Here is a 25,496-nt window from a genome sequence, read left to right as displayed (position 1 = left end):
CAAAATGCCTGCAGAATGAATTAGCACAATTAAAAGACCTATCGTCTGGAGGCTGCAAGAAAAGAGCCATTGATTGCGACTGCCCTTGGAGATGCTGTTTGCTGAGATAGCAAGGAGTTTCTGAAGAACAATTGTAAGAACAGAGAGGCCCAAGCCACCCTATGTGTCAAAGGGGGCTAGATGTGGCCTCTGGCATTGTCATCTGTAGGCTGTATTCCCACAGCACTCTGCTAAAGATCTTGTCCCAGAGAATGCCACTGCATTGGCCTTCCTTAGGTCCCCTTGTTCAGACAAATGATGTCTGCTGCAGGAAACAAAAATCAAAGGAAGTTTTGACAGAAGAACCACCCTTTGCCTCCTTGTCAGGCTTCAGGGGAAGAAGAAAGTAAAACAGTCAAAAGGGGTTTTCTTGGTATGTACATATGTGCATGTACACACACACACACAGCAGGCTTTCGTTCATTAGTGACATGGCTGCCTTCTTCCACGTCTCACTCAGGATTAGGAGCTGAAATCTGAGGCAGGGAGGACGAATGACTGTCTCATTGACATCCTACCCTGTTGCTCTGTGGGATTCTGGTGTTAGCACACTAATGAGATTAGCTTGATAATCCACACCAGGCCCAAGCTCTGAGTTCATTAGGGACTGGTGTACTGAGACCACTACACAGCTAATGATGGGCTTTAAAGGGCAGCTCACTGAATAGCTGAGCTCTCTGGAGCAGCCTTCGCTGATTGCCCATCCAGTAGCTCTCCTCCTTTTCTTCCCAGCTGAGTGGATGCTGATAATGTCCTTGTTTGTTTCCTTTCCTTTCCTTTCTTTTCTTTTCTTTTTTTTTTTTTTCAGCATTGCAATTTGCTTAGCTAACAATGTCTTGGAGTAGGTGGCGGTCATGTGACCCACATCCATCCCATGAAAATATCCGCAGAGATATACTTGTGTGTCTTCAGCAAAGTATTTCTTCAAAGAGCGAAGGGGAATGGAGGAAAGGGGGAGGGGCTAGAGAGCATAGTGCATCATTATTCTGTCCCTCTTTCTTTCTGGAAGATGGTATGATGGCTGGAGAGGCAGCAACTGTCTTGATGCCTTAGGGACAGCCCCAGGGATGGAGATGGTTCTAAGATCCATCCTCTGTGATTCACAACTCCAAGCTGACCATCTTCTGAGGTTTTCTTAAGGAGGAAAATGAGGGCTTTGGGTTAGCGTAGGTAGCCAGATTTCCATTTCACCCTTAACTCATAAATCAACTAGTTTGGCTCTCTGGTTTTATAGGTCATGTAGCTATAGGGCAGGAGAAGCAGAAAGACACCCAGGGTCAACAACAAATGGTTCCTTGAGCAGCAGTTAGAAGAATTTGTCTTTAGATTCCAACTCTGATGTTCGTATGAATAATTTTTTTCCCAAAGAGTTACGATTTCAAATGATGTGAAAGAGCCAACTAACTATGTTTTTTCAGACTCTACAGATAATGAGTAAATCATCATGCATGTTAGTATTTGAAATTGTGCTTTAATGCCAGCAGCAATCATGAGCCCCAGCATCAGGATCTTCTTCTCATTAGGACGATCCGCAGCATCCATGTGATTATAGGGAGCTAATTGTAAAGCTAAGCTCAGGCTTGAAGGTTATTTAACATTCATTCTCCTGGGCGTATGTGTGTGCATGCTCGATTCTATGCTGGTCTGGGAGAGGAGCCATGTGGTGGGAGTTCTTGGTGAGGAAGACTACACATTGTTAGGAGCCCAGCCGTTTACCGGCTCCTGCAGTTTTGTGTTTTGGAGTCCTGGACTAACGCCAATGGTATGGCATTCTAACACTGGCTTTCTGCTTGGCATACGGTAATGCTTGTTTTATTAAATGACTCTGTATTTAATCTTTCCACGTTCCCTTGGTTTAATGTCCAGATTATGTGTAAACAGTCACCATGGGAAAGAAAGGCAATGGCATCTTGGCCACATGTGTAGGATGACCACTCTCAGCAAGTGCATGAGAACAACTGGGCTGTTTCTCTTTATACATCTCCCGAGAAGCCAAGCATTGTGCTAAGCTCCAGAAAATAATAGGAAGGTTGAAGGGAACTAAAGCACAATTCGTACTCTATAAGGAAAAACCACTATCTAGGTGGGGACATTTGGAAGATCGATGTTTAAAGTGAGTGATATGGCACAGAAACCATGAGTGGCACTGTAGTTGTCTTCAGACATACCAGAAGGCATTGGAGGATTCATTGACAGATGGCTGTGAGCCACCATGTGTTGGTGGGAATTGAACTTATGACCTCTGAGAGAAGAGCAATCAGTGCTCTTAACCACTGAGCCAACTCTCCAACCCAGAAACGGCTCTTAAAACACATCAGAGAGTAAGTAGTCCACATCATGATTGAAGCAAAGATTGCAGCAAGGTGAGTGTTCCAGGAAAGCAGCCCTGAGCAAACACACTTCTTAGACAGGTTGGGATGATAGACTTCCCAGAAGAAGTATGGAATGGGGTTAGAGAGCACATCCATACATACATCTGTACGAGTAATAGAAAGTATTGAGCACAGTTGTGGGAAGACTAACAGAAGCAGTGACCATGATACCTTAAATGGCAAAGCATATACATGTGAGCAAATTAAGGATGCTTGTGGTGAGAGTAGCCTGGGTTATCCAGATGTGCCTAATACAATCATAAGATCCTCAGCTGTGAAGATCGAGGCAGGAGAGTGAGAACCAGAGATATCTGAGGAAGATCCGGAGCCACTGTAAGGATGAAGGTGGGAGGCCACTAACCAAGAAATGGAAGGAGGCTGTAAGGGCTTGAAGGGGGCAGGAAAGTAGAGTCTTCCTTGGACTTCTGAGCTCATTCATGTATGTTTGTACATCGGCCTTTTAGTACAGTGAAACCCATTTTAGATTTCTGATCTCCAGGAGGATGAGATAATTAATGTGTTTGAAGTTATCAGTTGGAGGTGACTTATGACATCAATAGCGGGAATCCAGTCTAAGCTAGTGATGAGGTTAAAACTGAAAACAGGCCAGCAACAGAAGCCTGGTCTCACTGATGTACCCACATTACTGAGGAGTTTACCATTGGTCTCTTGATTGCATCTCTTTAATTAATGTCTGTAAAGGTGCAATAACTACAGAATAGAAACTTGAGGCACACAGAGTGTCCATAAGGACCCTGTAGAGTACATTAGTCATGGTCCACCCAAAAAGAAAGAGCCAAAAGCTCTTCCTTCTATAAACCTGTCCTATTGAAACAGAATGTGGGTCATGTATCTTGTCTTAAACGCTGTAGTATCTACATTAACAGATTGTTTACAAGGCCTGGGCATGGTGATTCTTGTGTATAATGCCAGTTCTTAGGAGGTGGAGACAGGAGGATCGGGAAATTGAACTTAATCTTCAACTACATAGGGAGCTCATGGCCAGCATGGCCTATAGGAGACCCTGCTCTAAACGACAAAGAGAGGGAAAAAATTAAAATGAGCAACTAATTAGTTTTAACTGCACAAATGTACATTATAATAGGGTTATATACCAATAAACTCATCATAAGTTGAAAACATTGTAGGTGGAAAATACATTCCAACCCCCTCACCCAGCTTAATAGCCCCCCCCCCCCCCACTGGAGTGTTGGCTGCTTTTCTCCTAGTGGTGAGGCTGCTGGGAGCTCTCTGCATCAGCCTGACATCAAGAGAGAAGCCTGGATGGCATAAAAAAAGGATCCATCTTCAGAAATGAAAATGCAGAACTGGGATTGGAGCTCAGGGCTAGAGTGCTTGCCTGACTTCTACAGGGCCCCAGGTTTGATTCCAGCACTGAGAAGAAATAATACATTTCTTTTTATCAGTAAATAAATATTTATAAATAAATACAAATAAAATTCAAGATAATTTTCATAAAATACATTTTTTTTGTACCAGTGTATAGCCGAATATCCTAAACGTAATCTCTTTCAAACTAGGAATGGTCTCTATTGAACTTCACATTCCAGAGTCTTTGTAGACCAGGATGTCCTCGAACTCAGAAATCCGCCTGCCTCTGCCTCCCAAGTGCTGGGATTAAAGGTGTGCGCCACCATGCCCAGCTAGCATAAAACATTCTTAAGATTTAAAAAGAAAAATGTATTCTTGTGTAGACTTTTGTATGCTTAGAGTACACTTACCTCTGGGTAGCCATACTTCAAGTGTTCAAAAGACACATGGCTCACAGCATTTAGATGATATAACCGTAGGGCTCTAAAGAGTGCATAAGAGTTTACTCTCAGGGGGACATGTGGGATGAGACTCAGAGTGGGGAGTGAGGCTGCTACCATGTGTGAAAGACCAAGAGAGAAGAGGCAGGGTCCACTGGGAGGCAGAAGACAGGCTATGGAGGGAAGGCAGGCACTAGGGGTAGATTGGGCATGAAGAGGCCTCCAGTCAAATGGCCCGCAGAGTGTGATGCCTTGCGCACATCTGTGAGGGAGGGCTAGACTGCATTCAGTGGGCTTAAGAACGGTATGGAGGATTGTGAGCGTGATAGCAGTGGAGGAAAATTTACCCCAATCCTTAATTCTTTGCAATAAAAGAGAAGTAAAGTTTAAATTAAAAAGTTGAACAGTCTGTAAGTTTCCATGAAAAAGCTCACTGACTTTCACATCGTGGAATGTTAGTTTTTCATCTGCTCTTCTTCCTAGAACCCAGTGCAGGGCTGAGCCCTCTCCACACACGATCTTCCCTCAGGCACCAGACACTGAAAAGTCCCACATTTCCATTCTCCCTTTCAATCTTCTATCATGTACAATGGGATTCTGCAGGTCCGGGGAAGTTGAGTGGTGTGCTCAGTACCGCAAAGCCATGGAGTAGAGTGCTGAGACCTGGCCAAGGGCACTAGCCTCAGAGACTCCATAGGCCTGAGACGCAGGACCAGGCATCTTCCATTCCAGTGCTGCGGGATGCTTTTCCAAGCTGAAGGTGAACAGATATATGCTTCTCCCTTTGAACAGAGTGAGGCTTTCTTTGCTGGTAAGTCCCCAGGAGGTCTAGCAGACTCTGGCATCCAAAAAAGTCACAACCTGCCCTTGTTGCTGTACATGTTGGGGACTGTGACAGCATGTAGTGAACCTTATAGTTCCGTCCACTTCTGTCCTGTATCAGCCTCCTGAGATGAGCAACCTGTCCAGCTTCCTTCTCAGACAGATCCCCACAGATTCCCTATCTCCCTTTTCTTGCTCATTCTCCTAGCGACCTCAGATTCTCAGTGTTCAATTGAGGGAGTGCCCTGGGGCAGGACACACAGGACTCCTTTGCATCCACACCTAGACTTTTCCTGAACTCTCAATACCAACAGGCCCCGCCCGGCACTCCTAACTGACATTAGCTAGCCGGCTGACATTTTAAACACCTTTCCTAATTGCCGTCTCTACCTAGTGCTATCCAGCATCTAGTATATAAAAAGAACCCTCAAACCAATACCTGTCCTCATTTTCCTCCCCTCATACAGCAAGCAGCAGGTGTTTCTTGAACGAGAATTCTTTTTTTTCAGAATGAGTTTCTATTCAATTAGCTACAAATGCATTCTCTCTATGAGTTTGTGTGTCTATGTATGTAAAGATATACAAATCCATGCACTCAGTTATTTAAATGAAAATTTTCAATGAGCTTTTTTTTTAAATAAAGGAATAAAAAATTCTTTTTGGAACAGTGTAAGTGCCATTGCAATCATAGTGTATTTAAAGATCAACATTTCCCTTTCTCCTGTCTCCCAAATATCTCAACAGACTACAGAGAAAACAGGTCAAAAGTATCTAAAAATCCCCAGTCCACAGCGTGCCCATCCTTTATTTTAAAACATTTTAAATATATCCCTATCGCACTGGTGCCCGCTGGTCTTCTACAAGCCTTTGTTGCATAAGCAACATCCGCACTCACAGAGGTGGCTTATCTGACACTTCTAATTTACCTTCTGCCTATTACTGCACTCAAGTTTGAATTTAAAAACCCTCCTGTTGTTTGAAAAAGATCTTGAAGGACGAAGTCAGAAACTTAGGTTAGCAAGTCCTAGAGACCAGGTGAACTAGGTAAGAGCATGTTCCTTTTGTCTGTTTGGGTCAAAATGAGGGACTGAGGCTCAAGTCTAATCCAAATGCCTTCTGTGATGGGGCCGACCACTCAGGAAAGCACGCCTATGCTGCTCAGCTGTGCCTGACTTCCTCATCTACTTCTCTCAACTGCAGGCTTTACTCAGGCTAGGCTTCTTTGCCCTGGGTTTGGGGAAATCCTCTGACGTTAAAGCCTTGTAATGACCTTTCCTCTCAGCTTCTTTTTCTGCTTTAATCGAAAGGAGCCACGCCTGGCTGCACACTGTGCCACTTGAGTTTCTGTGACCCTGGGACCCCTCTGCCCCATGTTCAGTCTAACAGTTGGAGAAACCAGATGGGCTCCTGGGCTGTAGAGCACAAGGGAAAAAGAAGGGCCACTGCTGATGGCACATCCGTGGTGTCAGCTTCGAGGGTGGCAGTGCTGCCATTTGGCCCTAACTCCGTGGGGACTCTGCAGTCCTAAGTACTATTCTCTCTTCTTCGCCTCTGTGACTGATCCCAGTGCTCTGGAGCACACACTGAGCTCGGGTCAACAGGCCGCTTGCTGTGGTTCATTTTGAGAGAACAGCATGGTGGCAGTAGTTAATGCTCTGTGACGTGTGTCACGGGCCATTCGGTGACCTGGCAGCTTGCTAAATAATGGCTCTTTTATGAGAGAGAAAAAGAAAGAGGTAAGGAGGGAGGGAGCAGGAGAGGAAGGGAGGGAAGCAGGCAGAGAAGGAGGGAGGATATAAATGTGTGCACACCCGTGGAGGCCTGGGAGCTACCTTGGATGCTGGTCCCTGCTCTCTACCTTGCTTGACATGGATCTCTTTGTCATTTTTCCCATTGCTTACTAACTGCGCTGTCACCTTCCTGGATTCTCCTGTTTTGTCCTCCCATCTTCCCATAGATCACTTGTGCTATGCGTTCCTGAGTTCTGTGGAGTCAAACTCAGGTTCTCCTACTTCGGCAGGAAATCCTTTTACCCCACTGGGCCGTCTTCCCAGATCATGATTCGTTTCTTCTTAAAAATGTCTCCCTGGCACAAATACTCTGGTTACCTTAAGTTGTAGGAGAGGGGAGGGCGTTAAGCCTCCACTCCCCTAGAGGAGAGACCGACTCGCTCACCATTGCACATCAATGTAATAAGGTTCCATTTACAACTTCAGGCAGTCTGCCTCCAGCATCGGGTGCTCTTGGGTGCTTTGTCCTTGCTATGGGGGAGGGAGGCCAATTTTACCTGGTCCTGTATCGAGTGCACAAAGACATAATTTCACATGTCTTCTCGAGCTGGGTTTGATCAGCCTTTTGTGAGACACATGACCACGTCAAATAACTGGTGACTGAAAGGGCCAGGCAAAGCGCTTTCCTCATTGAACAGACACTGCCTGGGTTTCTAATCTGGACTTCACTCAGTGTTTCCAAAATGATGAGTACAGATGCAGCTTTCTGCCCTTGTGGAGCTCAGCAGGTGTCTATGAGCAAAGATACTTCAAAGTTGGGTGAAAGGTAGGGGGAGGTGGAAGAGAGTATGGACGTGGTTAGCTGGGGTAGAGGGTGAGGTGCCAGAGAGCCCTGTCTTCCTGTGTCTGAGCTAAGATGGGAGGACACATATGGACAGGAGGGTTCGGGTGATGAAGCAGAAGAACTGGGAAGCAGGCAGGGAAAGCATCCTCAAGTCTGGCTTTGGAGCAACAGAAGCACTGCGATCCCGTGGCACTGGAACCAAGCTGGTGTGGCTGAACTGCAGGCAGAAGGGAATGCCCTGTAATGAGGCAGAGGTGTCAGGAGCTCAGCTCCATCCGTCTTAAAGAGCTGCATTAAATCCCACTACTGCTAACCAAGCTTTTCTACAGCTCCTTAGCAGAGAGATTTGCTTTTCTTGTTTCAGAGAGCCATTGTTAGAAACATTTTATCCAGTCCCTGGGAGCATGGCTCGAGATGTAGATTTAATTCTGAATGTGCCTGCACACACACCACTATCATTTCTTCTTCAATCAAGGTTGTGTCACGCAGAGGCGCGATGCAGGTGGAAGCCCTCTCAAACACTGAAGCACTTAACGCACACCATCACTATCAGCCTTCATAAACAGGGTTTGCTTGGGATGATCCATGCTCATCCCTCAGCAAGCTAACCTATACATAATGATCAGAGCTGCCTGGCTCCTAGTGAACAACTATAAAAAGTTAACTGCCGTGTTGGCTTTCCTTCTCCTTTCAACTCAGGAGCAGGGCCATTATGGTATTGTTTCATGTGCCTTTGTCCCTCTTCTTTTGCAGGCCAGAACAAAATCTGCTTCATCCCGGGCATGGTGGGACCTATATTAGAGATGACACTTATCCCTGAGGCTGAGCTCAGGAAAGCCACCATCCCAATCTTCTTCGACATGATGCTGTGTGAATATCAAAGGACTGGGGCTTTCAAAAAGGTAAAAGAATGACACTGGAAATTCATGCCAGCATTCCTAGTCCCCAGCCCATTTCTCCCATAATGACACCCTCGTTCCATCTGCCTGTGCTTCACTGAGAGGCTTCTGCGGGATAGGGACATTATTCGTGTACCCAGAATGAGCTGGCAGTTCACATTTGGTCAGTATTCTATCACAGTTCCTGCCCGAGGCCAATATGAAAATGCACTTTCTTGCTATGTTCTTATTTCCATCCCATTCTCAAGCTACGGGAACCTTACTTCTAGACCCAGTGACTGCCCCTGCCATCTCTTGCTTGCTCCCAATGTTGTTCAGCCTTCCATCTTCCTGAATGACTTTGAAAATCTGCATTATCTAGAGGGGGAACAAAAAGTCCTATTAGCCAAGTGTCACATTCAAGCTGAACTTGAAAGTGGACAGCATATGGAGTTAAAGACCTTTCAGCCAAGAGTCACGTGTGCATGCCAGGAACCCAAGGCTTGAGTACATCATTCAGAACCCGTGTAAAATGCAATAATTCTTCCTCAAATGTCTTCATTAAAAGTCAGGTCTCATAATGAATGGGAGGAGGGCCATTATCAAGGCCACATCGTTCTAGAAGTTGGGCCTGGGTAGAAAGTTGTGGGGAATTGCAGGCTGGTCTCCAGTTGAGCTGAGGTCTGAACCCCGAAGGGTGATAATTTACCTACATGACGCAGTAAGCGTTCCCTCATGCTCCTGGAACTCTGGCTCCTACCTAAGTTAGCGGCCCCCACAGCCCCCACAAGAGAAGCATGGCTAGAAGTCATGTAGGCAATGGCCCAAGCTTCTGACCTTCAGGCTAAACTCCTCCCCAATTACCTAGCAACAGTAAAGACCATAAAAGGGGCTGTTCAGCCCCACCTTGCTCTCTTACCTCTTACTTCTCTCACTCCTCTCTCCTCCTTCCTTTCTCTTTGTCTTCTCCTCTCCTCTCTCCCTCCTACTCTCTTTCTCTCTAGCCTTTCCTCCCTCTCTTTCTCTCTCTCTCCTACCTTCTCTCTTTCCCCCTGCCTTTCTATAATAAAGCTCTAAAACACATCAAGGCCCACTGCTCTTGGAGGATGGGACAGGCTTTCTCCTAATGAGCCGTTTCTAATCTCCCATTAGAAGGCTTTCCTGTGCTCCAGTCAAGATCCGATATGCTCACTCTCGTCGGTGTTGGGAACCTCTCTTCCCTCATCCCTCTCTCCCATAACTCTGGCGGCTTTAGCAAGGTAGCTCTGGGAATCCCAGGTAGGGCTGCCCCTTGGCCACCCCCTGAAGAGTGGTTCAGAGGCTTGAATGCCCACCCAGGGATGAGTGGAAAGTGTATGGTAGCTCTTCCATGCCTGACAGACCAGAGAATGGGTAAAACTCTGGTGGGGTGTGGGCTTTCCCTTTCCCCTCTTCCCCTGGGCCCCCTTTTTAGTTCCCAACAGAAAGTGTCCATTCCCACAGCAAATGCATGTACTAATTACTCGTGTGGTTGTTTAGGAAGGTTGGTTTTGACATCATAGTGAGATTACCTGAGTATTTTCCTTACATTCTGATCACTTCCCATGTGCCCCACATCCAGTTGGAACTCCGATTTCATCACCTCCACCCAGTGTTTCTGCTTCAAACCCCATCTTGCCACCAAATGATCATACTTGAAAGACTTCTGTATGAGACGGACTCTCAGCTCCCCTTCTCCGGGGTCCTTAGATGAACCATCGTTCCATGACTCTTCCCTGGCTCATTGATTCTCAGGTTCTTGCCCATCAGAGACCATGCCTGCCAGCTGTTGTTTCAGGACCATCCTCTCCATGTCAACCACAACTCTGAATGGCTATTGATCTTGTCAATCATTCCCTCTATTCTGTTCTCCACTGTATCCACTCTCCAGCCATCCCTGAATGACTTTCTCCTACAGAGTGTTCTTTATATTTCTTCTGCCTGTTCCTTCTCTATCATTTGAAACTGGTCCTGTGAGGCACATCCCAAGTGCTGGGTCCTTTAAGAGACCTTTGCTTCCTTGCTTGTCATCTTGTGTATGCTGCCCTGCCTGTAGTCATTTCTGTGCAACTATTGGGCTCATTCTCAACCTCACCTAATCAGGATGGCATTGGTGATGGTGACAGACACTAACTGGTGCTCACGGTCTGTCAGACATGCTTTGTACTTTCCTTAGTTTTAGTTCATGTCATCTCTCTTATTATATTTGACATTGGTGACACCAATGACCAACTTGCAGAAATTTGAGAAGTGAAATTTTTTTACTGGTGGTTGGCGTCTCAATTGGATGTGTCCAAGTCTTTGGTGTTTTAATCAAAGAAGTAAAGGCACACAGACATGACTAAGGAGCAGAGAAACAATTCCAAAGCAAATGGGTAATATAGGTCAGATACACTGTCAAGAATAATAGTAGGCCACAAGAGGGAAAGAGTACCAGGACATAGCTTATATTTGGGGCTCTCCCTCGTAGAAAGGAAGGACTGATTACTAAGGGATATAATTTGGGTGCTTCTCTGCTTTGATGGACAGATTATAGTTATCTTTTTCTACTCTGCATGTCCCTTTCCATGAATCATATGGTTTTAATCATATTCATGTCTCATTATGCATAGATGTAAGATGATAAATAGGAAATTTTCCCAAATAGATCACTTGTAGAACAGTTTGTCTTACTCTATATGTAGCCCAAACCATTGTAGCCTGGATGAAGTCCCTACCTTCTATACTAAGACATGGCTGCAGAGAATATATTTGAATAGAAACTATCTACAAAAGGGGAGTCTTTGATGGAAGGGGGGTCTTTGATGGTTGTTGGGGGCACAGAAACACTACATTTTTCAGAGTTGGGTGTATGTGTACCTTAATGCATGTAGGAGTTTTAGAGTGTGTGTGTGTGTGTGTGAAGTACATGCAAACCTATGCTTACTGCTCTAAAATGCACACATCTAGACTGTAGCAAGGCAGAGCTTATAATATACAGGTTAGCATTATCCCAAAACCCATGCTCTAACCACTGTATTTTCTAGTAAACACCTGCTGAAGGAATGAAAGCCTTCTAGGGCAGTGCTTTCTCATGGAGCACCAATCCAACAATATCTTCCAAGGACGATTGTTTCCAGTGAAAGGCCTTGGGCCACCACGTCACATTGTATCCCTTCTTGAAGATTTCTGGTGTATACTAACCAGGAGCTGACATATTGTATGACCAAAGACCTATTTGATTTCTTAAGTTTATTCTTCAAGACATATGTATTGTGTCCATCATTCTTCCAAATCCAACTTTGAAAAGAGCTCTCTCTCCTTGTTCATCTCAAGGCCAGATTGCAGATTGTCCTGTTTCCCCCTTTAGCCCAAGTCCTAAATGCCACAGGCAAATGACAGATACAATTAGTGTCCTCTTCATGAGGGCAGTCTTCCCTCCCAGACCCTTTCAGCCCTCTGTCACCCCATATATGCACAATGAGTCTTTTGGTGAAGAGGACATGTGACTAAGAGTGGCCTAGGATTGTCCACAGCATGGCTGCCTTCTCCTGTAGGAGGAAAACTCACTGTGTCCTGCCATGGAAGTGCAGCCGTAGCACTCCTCCAGTAGGGTGACTTGGTTGTAAGCCTGTCTCTACACTATGCCAGGCATGCCTTCAGGCCAGAGCTGGTCCCTCAGTCCAGAACTCCCAGCAGTCTGTAAGCACTAGACACTAAACTTGGATGTCAAGTCTTCCCCGTCCAGTCCTCCAACCAACTACTTTTCATAAAAAAAATACTCAGCATAGGGAAGGGCATTCCAGGGAATTTTTAAGGATCATTTTGTTGTGGCAATGTAGTCAAAGGCAAGAAAGCAAGGAGGCTCCAAGGAGACCGGTTAGAAGTTAGGGAAAGCTAATCGCTGCTTAAGTGATCCCCTACGGTAGAAAGGCTAGCTACTTTTCAGGTTACTTCTCTGTGGAAGAAGAAAACCAAAGCTTCCTGAAAGACAGTTATAGGAGTTGAGGCCCTGGGATAGAAACTGTGCAATGGCCATCTAAGGTAAAGAGTACAGAATGGGACTGTGTCCCAGTAGGCCTCAGTAGTCCCAGTACTCCAGTAGTCTTTCCTAGCAAGCAGGGAAGACTATAGATTCCAGATAGAATCGAACTGGAAGGAGAATGTAGCCCTCAGTAACAGTATCTAGCACCATGCTTGTATACAATAGGAGCTCAATCATTGCTGAGTTAATTAATAGATCAAGAGGTCAGCTCAGCAGATTCTATTGAGACTGAATCTTGGCAAGGAGTAGGCGTGGCGATCCCAGTGGTCTGGACCTTGAGTGTGAGAGATCAACACATCCATGTGTTCTGAACACTTCTATGCTTTGCAGCCTGAGACATCTACTGTCTGTAAGCTGAGTGAGTGTGGGTCTCTCCAGTTCTGTCTCCTCGTTGGTAGGGTGAATATTATACCATCGCAAGTTACTAACTGGAACTCTTGGGAGAATGCATGGTCTCAGTTAGAGAACAGATCAAGAAAGGGCTACACTGGTTCTCACAGGCCTCTCTTGTCACATGACATCATTACCTCTAATTTCCTGTCAATTGTGCCTCTACCCACCGACCATCATTTTGTTAACAAAGGAGTCCAAAGGTGGATGGACAGCTTCATCTTTGGTATCCCTCCCTCATCCAGATGTGTAATACCCTGTCCCCATTAAAGTCAGTGCCCAAAATAGGAGGAAACTCCCGTGGTTCCTATATTTTCCGCTTTAGCAGGGCAGGGTCCCCATCGGAAAATATTCTATTGAGTAAGATAATAAATAGCTGGGATGCCGTTTAGCTGCTAGGAGAGGCAGCAGAAGTGTGGAGGAGAGCCTGGCAAGCTAGAAAAGAAGGTCCTTTCTGGAAGTTTAGGGTTCATACCCTTGGTTTGAATTAGTTCTCAAGATTCATCCGAGAACTAAAATCTAACTTCTGCCAAAATAATGTTTTCCCTAACAATTACACCCCTGACAGAGATGAGGGGAGCAAATGACAAAGGGAAATAGAGGTGAGGTTGGGGCTGAAGAAGGAATTAATTAGGAGGAGACAGACTGCAGCCTAAGCACTGCACAGTGACGGTGTTCAGAGTGAGACCTGTCAGAATGACATGGTGGTGTTTGTGTGAGAAGGGTTGTAGCCCCGGGTCTAACCTAGCTCAAGTTCAACTAGCCTTTAAAACCTAAGACAAAGGCCCTTGGCTTCAGTGTCCTCATTTATAATGTGGGGACACCATCCATCTCCCATGGCTGCCATAAATAAGGGTTAATTGAGATTATGATGTCAGTGGTGAGACAGGGACACAACAATGTTCATGGTAGTCACTGTGAACACTGACAGAATCCACTGTACCCTAAGCACCAGACTTGACCTCGCACACATGATTTCCCACTAACTTCTTAGACTGCCACTGTGAAGTAGGTACTGTTTCAAACCTGCATTGAAGGGACAAAAGAGAGTGACGTCAAAAAGATTAGCTAATTTATCCATAGCCTTGTGGCCAGGAAAAAAAGATCAAAGCATGACTTGAGCAAATCAAAGCCTGTGGGCACAGGCAACTCTGAGCATGTCACGGGATGTGTCTATCAGAGACCTTAACTCTCCTACCCACCCCGGAAAACTCAGGAGCTCCGTGCCATCTCTGGCTCTGCCCCCTCCCTGGTACCCTGCAATTTGCCTCCCGACAGGCTCTTTTGTGACCCTGAGACAAGTGCTTATTTACCCCATTCACTGCTCTGCTCCAAAGAGCAGTTCATCTCACCAGGAGGAACGGTGCCAGCATTTCCCAGAGAACCACTCAGACCACAACAACAGCAGAATGCTATGTTTCTTGCCCAGAGCTGCTTTCCAGTAGCGTTCAGCAACAATAACGGCAACATTGCTGATGGTAATGGCGGGGCTCACTCAGTGCACACGAACTTATATGAGGCTCTACTCCTTATGGCGGTGCGATGTCATGGATGCTTTGTAACGCGCTGTTTGCATTGACAAGGGATTGACAAACTACATCCGCCCTGACACCTGTTTTGTAAATAGAGCTTTCTGGTGGCTGTCATGCTAGTGTTTCTGAGCTGTCTGCAGCTGTTTTGCACAACAAAGCTGAGAAGTTCTGACAGAGACCACCCTGCCTGTGGGGCTTAACTTTACCCACTGGCCCATTGCAGAGGATCTTTGCCATCTCATGGTATAGCTTAGTTAACTGAGGCTTAGAAAGACCTTCTAGTTCTTGCAGGGAGGATCCAACACCTACGTATTTGCTCTCATTGCACCACCACAGCCAAAGTGCCTGATAGAAACAACTTAAGACTGGGAAAATTTATTCTGCCTATGGTTTTAGGTTTCTGTCCACCATAGGAGGTCAAGCATAGCAGCTCAGTTAAAGGTGGCTGGTGTTTGACAGATGTTGTTTACATCACAGTAGGCCAGGAAGAAGAGCATGACAGGAACCAAGGCCTGTGCAACTCTCAGATGCTCATATCTAATGCCTGCTTTACCAGCTATGCCCACCTCTGGAAGGATCCACAGCCTCTCAAACAGCGCCACCCACTGGGAGCCAAGCATTCAACACCCAACCCTGAGTGGGATTCCAGGTTCAAACCCAATGGCTCAGACACGGAGCCTGTTTTTATATGTATTATCTTTGGGCTTATTTCTTCATGCTCTTAATATAGAGGACATCTCTAAGTATCACAGATACCAGCTCCTGACATTTTAAAAATAATAATACAGAGGAGATGCCTGCAAGATGCATCTATTATAAGGGGCATGCTTCATTTACAGACTGGCAGCCCATTTCCCCTCCAGACAACCCCACCATGTCTCCCTGTCCCTTCTTTCTTTCTTTCCTTTATAACCAGGGTTATGGGAAGGCTGTAGGTAAGGCTAAATTCAGAGACTGGCTGGCTGGCTTACTTTTTCCTTTCTTCCCCTTCCTTCCCCTCCCTTCCCCTCCCCTCCTTCCTTTCCTTCCCTTCGTTCCTCCATCCCTCCCTCCAAGTCCCTGCTCCAGCTGTACGGCATCCTTACCACCATAGCCTTGCTCCCACCATCTCCCCATGGGGATTACCCTTCCCTTTGTATTTATCACAGCCCTGCCCATGGCTCCAGGCTCCCTTTACAGAATCTCTTCACCAAACTCTGGTGACTTACAGAAAACTCCTTAGTGCTTGTGCTAGATCAACATGAACTTTCTGGTCCTTTCTGTTCACTTTGAGCACCCTAGATGTGAGGGAATGGCCGCATCGCATGAGTGGAAGGCCGATACTGAATCTGTGTCCTGTGTTTCTATCACCTCAAGACTTTGACTGAATGGACTCCATCCTTTATGCATAGGAAAGAGCTGCCAATGCCTCCCAACATTCATCCGAGGTCTGAAACAGCCCCTGCTTCATCTGTAATAATAACTGGCAGTTCCTGGGGGCTGTGCCAGACCAGGGATGGCTGCTCATCAAGCATTATTGCATTCAAAGGTGACTCTTGCCCTCAGGCCTCCTGGGATATTATGAAGACTGAGTGTAAGGAGGCTGCATTAGAAGCCAAGTAGCCCCCTGATGCCTTCTTAGATCTCAGGGGCCTTTGCCATGGTCCCCTTCCTCTCTACAAGGGCTGGTTTTGTTCATAGCAATAAATGACATAGGTGGACTTTGTGTATGCATTCTTCAGAGTATGCACCAAGACAATGAAAAGTGTCCTGAGTCACGGTCTTGTACAGAGACACAGTGGGATGCTTCAAGACAGTATATTGAATAAGCCATGATTTCCCCTGGGCAAAATGCTTCTTGACATCGGCACTAGAGAGAAAGCATTCTCTGATTTCAATGCAGTGGATTTGGAAATATCACAGAAGGAAAGTTGATTTCTGATTATTAATCTTATCTCTGACTTCTGCTATTGTTACTGGTATAGTCTCTGAGAACAGGAGATCTGCTCTTTGCTTTATATCTTATTTATATTTGCCAACACACACACACACACACACTCTGCTGCAGGTAACAAAACATCAGTTCAAATGGACACAAACAACACTGGTTGATTTTGTGTTTGTGTGTGTGTGTGTGTGTGTGTGTGTTTGTGTGTATGTTTAAACATAGTCATACATATCAACTCATGGAGATGAGAAGGCTTCCAGGAACTCAGAGTGACATCAGGTCTATGCGTGACCCCTCTTCTCTACTTCCCTTCATGGAGTATGATTCCAAGCAGACATTCACTGGTGTTAACATTAGCAGCCTCAGGCTTGTGACAGCCCTTTCCAGACTGAGTAGCATGACACTTGTTGCTAAGAGTTCCAACAAAGTCTCAGGTTAGACTCCCTGGTTCAGCCTGGGTCTTTATGATTCTTGGGTCATGAGTGTTAGAATACACTGATTAGGAGCTAGGCCTGTGTCGGGTGTCCACATTTGTTCCGAGAATGCTTGAGCGCCATGGACTGAGATCAGGTCTGGTATGATCACCAGACTATGGGGAAAGGAATACAGAACTAAAATAATAGCTGTCTGAGAGAATGCACCAGTGATACAGGGCCCTATCACCTCCCTCCACATGCCTGGGATTCCCTTCCCCCTTTATCTTCCTGTAAAACCTCTAATTAACCTTGGATGGCAAGCTCAAATGAATAGTATCTGAGATGTTCTCGTTCTCCCTCCTCTCTCCCTCTTAGGCCCCCATCTCCAGCCCTCATCCCAGCTCCCTCCTCCCTACCCTCTGGAGAGGAATTGAGTCCTGTTCAGCTTTCAATCCACAGGCCCAGGCACTGGGAATGGGAGAAAATAGTTGCTCCCTGATGCTCTGATACCACTAATGAATTGACTGGCGCAGCACGTGGTCCTCTAATGTTGTTTTTGTTGATTTTTCAACCACTTTTCCAGTTTGAAAATGAAATCATCCTGAAGCTGGACCATGAGGTGGAAGGAGGCCGGGGGGATGAGCAGTACATGCAACTGCTGGAGTCCATGTAAGTGCAGGCTGGAGGACCAGGACGCCTGCGAAGGGACAGCCAAGGGTGGAGAAGGGACAGCCAAGGGTGGAAGGCTCTCACAGCAGGGTATGGGGTTGCTGGTACTCCTGGGAAACTTTTGCAGGAAGCTCTTGGTACTGAAGGAACTTTTTGGGAAGGAAAGTTGACATTTCTCGGGAATTACCTGTGCTTTGCTGTCGATGGGGTGGGCTGCATAAAAGGAAGCGTTGTGTTGGAAAGAGAAAAGAACTTGGTAGTGTGAAAACCGCCGCTTTAGATCTGAAGTGTTGAGTCATGACTGCCATCTTCCTCTTGGATTTTTGACAGATTTGACTGTGAGCAGCTCACATTGTGTGTCTCTCTGGTCAGGTTTACTGTCTTGGGTCATGTTTCACTGGGTGGCCTCCTAAGCTCAGGGAGGCAAGCACATTGACAGAGCATACAGAGAAGAGCTTCCTTGAAGGAGGTATAAGACCTTCAGTGTGCCCTGCAAGACTTCAGTGCCCAAGTCTGGAGCAGATAGTGCAGAGGAAACAGCACTCAGCATGACTGGACTTGAAGTCAAGAAATTTTTGTTTTGTTTTCTCAAATGTTAAGATAAATTCATATACGGTTCTGTCTACCCAGCATGCACTGCTCTGGTGTGTTTATTGAACTGAGTGACCACATAACAATTAAAATTAGAATATTTTCATTACCCTATCAAAGGAGCCCTGTACTCCTCGGGCATGCCTCCCCTGTACACGTATGCATGCATGTAGCAATACACTCCCCATAGCCTAGTGTAGCCATGGTGGCTTTCTCACTCCGGATTTGTCTGTTACAAACATTTCATAGACTATGGAACTTTGTGACTGTTCACTCATTTTTTTTTTCTTTTAATAACCAGAAGGTGGTTGTTTAGGCTGTATCTACTTTGTTGGCTCTTAGATTGACTCTGTGAGTATAGTAATAGTATCTTAGTATAGAATTGCATGGCTATAGGGTAACATCCGGATAAAGGCAGCTAGCTTCTTGAGGGGACAATAGGCACATAAGGGCACAGCTCCACACTTTTCTCCATTGGCCAAGCAGGAGGTCACCAATGTCCCTTCTTCTTGTATCACCTGTTAACATCCACCCTAGCAATTATAGCCACCTTGGCAAAAACGTGTGGAAGACCCTTGTGTTCTGATCTCCGTTTCCACAGTGGCTGAGGATGTTAAACACTTTTCTGGGGCTTATCATCTACTTGCATCTTTGGGGGGTGGGGTACACCGATTGAATCCTGGCTCCCTCACTTTGCAGCTGTATGACTCTAGGCAAATGGCATGACCCCTCTGGCCTCAGTATCCCCGTTTCTAAAGTGGGAACAACAGGCTCCCGTGGTTATTTTGAAGCCGGAGTAATTGAGAAGCATCTGGCACACAGCAGGTACAGGTTTAATGACTGCTTCGGTCCCTCGGCCTGGCTCCCAGTTCCTGTCATTGGCTGCCTCCTAATTGCCCTGCTTGAGAGGCCTTCTCCGGAGGCTTGGGAGAATGGTCAGGCATCCCGATTTCCTGTCCGGGCTCTGATGTGGCTCTGGTTTTTGGACTCTTTCCCCAGTCCTCTCTGAATATTTGCCTTTCATAGCAAAGGCAGACAAAAGGCTTTGCCCTGGCCCCGTGTCACGGTCCCTATCCTGTATCCCAACATAGCCGGAGCTCGGCAGTAACAGTGGAGACCCTGAAAGCATCTTCTCATCTCAGCTAGCCTTGGCTCTGCCCGATGCTGGACACAGGTTTCCCATACACCCATACTGCAAACAGAGCCATTGGAGAAGGGTTGGTGGGTTCACTGGAGGATCTCTCTCTCCCCCAGGGGCAGAGGTCGGTGCTTGTCTCGAAGCTCTGAAAGGGAGATTCTAAATATTGTTGAGAAGCTGAGCCCTGTTTGCTCTGGCAATTTCCATTTCTCTAAGCGGATGAAGCCCTGTGGCAGGCTTCAGCCTACCAGCAGGGTTCACAAAAGCCTTCCTGAGTGATTCTTCATCAAAGGAGTCCTTAGCGGTCAGGGAAATTAAAGGCAGCTCATTATTTTCCTCCCAAGATGGAGGTGTGAATGATTTTCACACAAAATGAACTAGGCCAAAGGCAGGAGTTGGGGCCTGCTCAGAATGGCCACGGGCCCTGGGCCCTACTCTTTCTTCTGCCCTCCCTGAGTCTCAGTTTCCTTACATGCAAAATAGTCCACCCTTACATGTTGTCAGGGCTGAGTGGGAAGGTCCGCAGGGTGCTTCTCTTCTTCACTTGCTTTTCTTCTTCACTTCTTTTTAGTTTTATTTCATTAGCATAGTCGCTGATGCCTTGTATATAGTACAGGTGTCTTAGCTTCTATTTTTATTATCAACCAAGTGGAATATAAGGTGGTCATTGGGAGCCCTGGGGCTACTGCCTTTCTCCAGTTGGGTCACCTCGGTTCCTGTGGCACTTCCTTCTAGTCCCTGATGCAGGGCCTGAGCTGGGTTAGAACCTCTCTAGACAGATCCAGTCTTCTGGTTCTGCTTAAAAGTTGGATGGTGCTTTTGTGACTGGACCAGGGTTTCCCTTCCTGTGCCAGCCACAGCTTTGAACCAGGAGCAAGGTTTAGACATGGAATGTGGCTGAGTCTTAGTCCTCATGTGCCTTTGTGCGTAGAGTACACTGCAGACTTACAGAGCCCTGCAGTCCTCCCTACCCTCAGAAAGCTCTTCCCTCACTGAATGGAATAGTAAAACTCCTCCATCTAGAGGCCTCCTATACCAAGTAATTCTCAGGGTGGCTCCACGGCTTTGGTCCCTAAAGCCTTGGCTTGCAAAGGATGATGTCAGCACGCTCACCCAGCATCATCCACGTGAGCCCACCATTCCCACAGCTTTCTTCTTGTCACTTAGACTCTGCTGTGGAATTCAAGGGAGAGGGTTGTATGACCTTGAAAGGATAGCTATCAGAACCTGGGCCCAAAGGCTTCACATTTTGCTTATGGTGTGGGAGTTAACCTAGTCGCCTTAAGGAATTACAGGGGTCCAGACAGGATAAACAGTGAAACAGGCTTAGCATGGTAGCAGGAGAGCAGGCAGTTCTCAGTGTAGGTCTGCACACCCTCACACACTGGAGCTCATTTTTATCTCTCTGCCTCCCCTGCTGAGCTAGGACCTCCAGGTGGCTTGGTTCTGATGCTGGTAGAACAATACAGCTTGGTTGAGTGGGTAGATGAGTAGGTAATAGCTAACTACCCAGCTCATCGATCCCCAACAGTGTGAGCAGCCTTCCTGCCTCACACCAAAAGAATAAAGATACCATCGAACTCAAGACAAATCTTTTAAACCCTTGTGTGGCCCAGCACCCTGCAGCATTGGGAACTAGGGAGCAGGGTCTCAGCCCAGAGCTCCAAATCAGGCTCCATTAGAAGTGTGCTCAGATAGTGTCCACCCAGGCAGAATGAGCAAAGCCAATCATAGAAGTGGTTGCCAATGCCAACTAAACACTAGAATCACTCGGAGAGTCTCAGAGCAAATCATTTGCTGCCCCAGCTTCCAGAGGTTTCAGAGATGTGGCTTAGGCTGGGCTTGGCTTTGTAAAAGTTCCCTAGACATTCTAGCGTGTTGCAGGGCCAAGAACCCTTGCTCTGGCCAGGCTTGAACCCAGGAAGGTCTTTTGCCTGGAATTCCACACCAAATACTGGGCAGAGCCTGACTGAATTATCATTAGAGTGAGAAACAGAGCTGTCTCAGAGAAGTAGGGACAGCTACAGCAGAAACAGACTGGTGTAAATCATGGGCCATTTGCATTGCTTGTTGAGAGCCAGGAACAAATGCTACTCTTAGGGCAGGATGAATGTGTCTGATCCTAGCCACAGTTTGAGATGTCACCTCCTTGCAGTCTGACGTGGCCTCTGGAATGAAGTGACCCTCCAACGTTCTTGGTTTTCTCTCCTCTCCTCTCCTCTCCTCTCCTCTCCTCTCCTCTCCTCTCCTCTCCTCTCCTCTCCTCTCCTCTCCTCTCCTCTCCTCCCCTCCCCTCCCCTCCCCTCCCCTCCCCTCCCCTCCCCTCCCCTCCCCTCCCCTCCCCTCCCCTCCCCTCCCCTCCCCTCTTCTTTTCTTTTCTTTTCTTTTCTTTTCTTTTTTTTCCCTTTCTCCTGAGATCTCTTGGGAACTTGCACTGTCCAGAGGAGTAACTTGGGAGCCCTGAGACACCCAAGAATAGATGCAATGTCTACAGGAAAATCTCTCCCCAAATTGAACAGTGGCCGGCTTCACTCCTAAGGTTGCCACTTAAACTTTCAGCTGACCTTTTAACCTGTCTCTGCCCCAATCTCCTCTTCTAGAAACAGGAAGGAAGAATTTCTAGTTGTTGGAATTCCCCAAGGGATCAACATAATGTCTAGAACTACACACGTGGCTAAGGAGAGCTTTTATTACCCCAAGTTTACCTTACTCATCTCTCACCCTGATTTGCAAGGACAGGCATGGTCCTCTGCGTATTAGTCACTCTCTACTACAGTATTCCCAATATCATATTTACCAGCAGATAAGTGTCTGAAAATAGCAAGGTAACATTTTAATACTAATTTTATAGGGCTTTTTTTCTAGCTAACACTTCTATGTTTCAGTAGAATAATAGAGCATCTCATCTCTGTTCTTCACATGGAAGGGGCCACAATTAAGTGGCTAGTGTTTGTCCTTCCTAACTATATGTCTTGGGACACCTGAGTTTTACACCCACGGTGTTGGGGTGTTGGGTGATGGAGCAGAGATGCCAGATCCAAGCTACTGATGTACCAACTGTGTGACCTTGAGCAAGTTAGGTGACCTTGCCATCCCTTAGCATCCCTGTACATAGGGATCTCTTCTCAATAGATCATGATGAGGCATTAAAGGAGTGCTTCTTCCTATGCTACTAAGGACAGTACTCCGGACATACTCATCTCCGAAACAATCAATTATGTAAAAATAAAATGTTCAGATACTTACACATCTCATTTAACCATGTATTTTATAGAGCATTTTATGTCATTGATTCATTTCCTAATACTTTTTAATGGCTTCATAGAACCATGTTGTGTGAAAATACATCACTTCACTTAACCACTTTCTACCTGACAGACACTTTAGATGGTTCCAGCTCTTTCACTACCTTATACAATTTTAAAATCCTGTAAATATACCCTGGCGTAGTTCTAGAAATACTTCTATAGTACAGACTCCTATAGACAAGATTCCCTGAAGTAGAGTTGTTGAATCAGAAGATATATACATGTGAAACATTGCTAGATATTGTGAGAATCACTACCCAGAATAGGTACCTCACTGTACTACTCCTGCTGGTATAATCGTAGCCATCTACTGCCTCACCCACACACTACTGGCCATATGGGAATATTTTTTATTTTTACTTTTCCCATTCTGGTAGTATTAGAATGTTTGCTGTGCTGTATGGATAGGTTACTGTTTGGGTGTAGAAAGTAGGCCAACCGTGAGCTTGGGCTCACTGGCCACTTGTGTAGTACTGTAACTGACAGCCAGTTTCCCAGCGTAAGCTCAACATCCTCTCTCCTCATAGCCTGATGGAGTGCACAGCGGAACACCCAACCATTGCCAAGTCGGTGGAGAACTTTGTGAGCTTGGTCAAAGGGCTGCTGGAGAAGTTGCTAGATTACCGGGGCGTGATGACAGATGAGAGCAAAGACAACCGTATGAGCTGCACAGTGAACTTGCTGGTGAGTGACTGCCAGGTCCCCATGGACCAGGTTGGACCCATATCCTGCTGCAGGCTAAGCTTGGGCCTCACTTCTGCTCTTGGGAGACAAGCAAGGCTAACTGTTGTGGAACGCAGCCCAAGACGTTTAAAATCTAGCATCTGTGCTCGGTGTCTTGAGGTTTTCTATGCCTCAGTTTCCTTATATACCAAGTGGGAGCTATGAAGATTTGTTTAAGGGCTTTATGCATCAGTAGAAGGAAGATAGCAATATCTAGCACATTGCTTGTGCTACCTGCCTTTCCCAGATCTCCAGAAATACAAGTTTTGCCCCTCAGGCTCTGTTGTGTGGCCTCTCCTATCGACGTGAACTCTTTTGTAACAGCTTAGATATTGCTATTGATTTTTCAGAATGCCAAGGGGACTTTAAAAATCCTGACTACAGCAGAAAGGAATCCAATGCTAATAGTTCCACTAGGCCTGATTTACATAGAGAGCGTGGAAAGGGGTTTTCCAGTTTCTCTCTAAGGGAGGTTGGAGATGGTTGAAAAAATTGACTTTCATCAGCCAGGTCTACATGCCTGGGACGAGGACATCCAAGGCAGTAAGACAGGAGCAGTGCAAGGGTCTGCTGTCACGAGAGCGCATGCTGATGAGGACTACCAGCCCCCTGCCTGCATGGCCTGGGACATGTCACCTGCTCTTCTCTAAGCCTCGGGAGGGTGTGGATGCTCACACCCTGCAAATGGCTTTTAGACTGGCACAAAATCTGTAAGGATTTGGTTTAAATTGTCACAAGAGTAGGACTTCCAGTAGCAGAGTCCAGGGCAACTATCACTCTAAATGACCCCTAACTGGGAAAAGATGGCTCAGCAAGTTCAGAGCACTTGCTGCTCTTCTAGAAGATCCGAGTTCAATTCCTAATAGCTATGTCAGGCTGTTCGAAGCTGCCTGTAATTTCAGCTCTAGGGGATGTGGCACCCTCTTTTAGCTTCCATGGGCACTGAGATACTTGTGGCATATACTTATACACACAGACTCTTAATTAAACAAACAAACCAACAAACAAACAACAAACAACTCCTAAGAACCAGGCCTAGTGAAATAAATATACCTGTAATCCCAGGAGGCTAATGTGGGAGACCATGCATCTGAGACCAGCTTGGAGACTACCTCAAAAGTGAAAACAACAAGAAGCAAAATTTAAACAACAAACCAACAAACCAACAAGCACATCTAAGCTGGCACTGGGGTATCTCCCAGGCAGTCAAGTTTAATTGCTTTAGCTGTGAAATATAAATCTCTAGAAGGTTCTATGCTGCCAGAATTAGGATGTGCTCTGGGGGTGGGGTGGGATCCTACGTTTAAGCCAGGCTGCCTTTAAAAAGTAGACGGGCGCAGTCTTGACAGCCTACCACTCAGCCTGACCAACCACTCACTGCATCCCCTAATATGTGATGACTGAGACATTTGCTCTGTCCCTTTACAGTCAGGGAAGTGACTTGCAGAGCAAAGTCTCCTAACGAGGTTATTGGGCGCACTTGGCAAAGTGAAAGTCTTGCTCTTTCTTGGGGTTTCCCAGACAGTAAACAGTGATCTTTCTCTCATCTCCATCGCCACATTCTCTTTCCACAAAGCCCTGCAAAAAGAAAAGCACTCAATACCATTTTTTTTCCTCCCTTGCCTAGAATTTCTACAAAGATAACAACCGGGAAGAGATGTACATAAGGTAAGAACTTTGTCATATAAAGCCTCCGCCTGCTGTGGTACCCTCTGTGCTCAGTATCCATCACTGCCCATGCTGCCTCTAATATGGAATTCAGACCTGTCTTCTTAGCATCTGGTTTTTGATGTTCTGATTCCTCTCAATTTTCTGAGACTTGGTGGCACTTTCTGTTCTTCTCTGGTTGTCCCCACGGAATGGCCTGGAGCTCTCAGACTGCCTGTAGTCCTTCTCTGTTCATTTCTCTTAAATGATGCCATTTGAGCTGTGTATTTGTTTGCTTCTGTCATGGGGCAGCATGAGAAATCCTCTTTAGTCCCAGAACATGATAAGCCCTTAGTTGGCTTGCTTTGAAGGGAAGAGAAGGCGGTGGTGGGATGGTTCAGCAGGTAAAGGCGCTTGCTCCCAAGCCCTTGAAGACCTGAGTTCAATCCCTGAGACCTACATAGGGAAGGGAAAGAACTGATTCTTTCAAGTTGTATCCTGACCTCCACACATGTGATATGACATATATACCCTCCTATGCACACATCATACACACACAAATAGTTACGTTAGAAAAAGATAAATAAAAGGGAGAAGAATATCATGTGACATATGTCTCCTCCCTGCTAGGCATTTATTAGATTTTTAAGTTTATC

General features: G+C 46.2%; 1 protein-coding gene across 3 annotated transcripts in view; it reads left to right on the top strand.

Moving 5' to 3' along the window:
• Positions 1 to 25,496, top strand: part of Dock2 (dedicator of cyto-kinesis 2) — a 557,091-nt gene that overhangs the window by 492,804 nt on the left and 38,791 nt on the right. For all 3 annotated transcript variants that reach the window (NM_033374.3, XM_017314861.2, XM_017314862.2), the window contains 4 exons: positions 8,333 to 8,481; positions 17,348 to 17,433; positions 22,998 to 23,154; positions 24,821 to 24,861. In NM_033374.3, the coding sequence (NP_203538.2) occupies positions 8,333 to 8,481; positions 17,348 to 17,433; positions 22,998 to 23,154; positions 24,821 to 24,861 (433 nt within the window). The remainder of the gene's footprint in view (positions 1 to 8,332; positions 8,482 to 17,347; positions 17,434 to 22,997; positions 23,155 to 24,820; positions 24,862 to 25,496) is intronic.

This window comes from Mus musculus, chromosome 11 (assembly GCF_000001635.26).
Source record: "Mus musculus strain C57BL/6J chromosome 11, GRCm38.p6 C57BL/6J".
In the NCBI taxonomy this organism is placed as follows: domain Eukaryota; kingdom Metazoa; phylum Chordata; class Mammalia; order Rodentia; family Muridae; genus Mus; species Mus musculus.
This window is presented reverse-complemented; position numbering and strand designations above follow the sequence as displayed.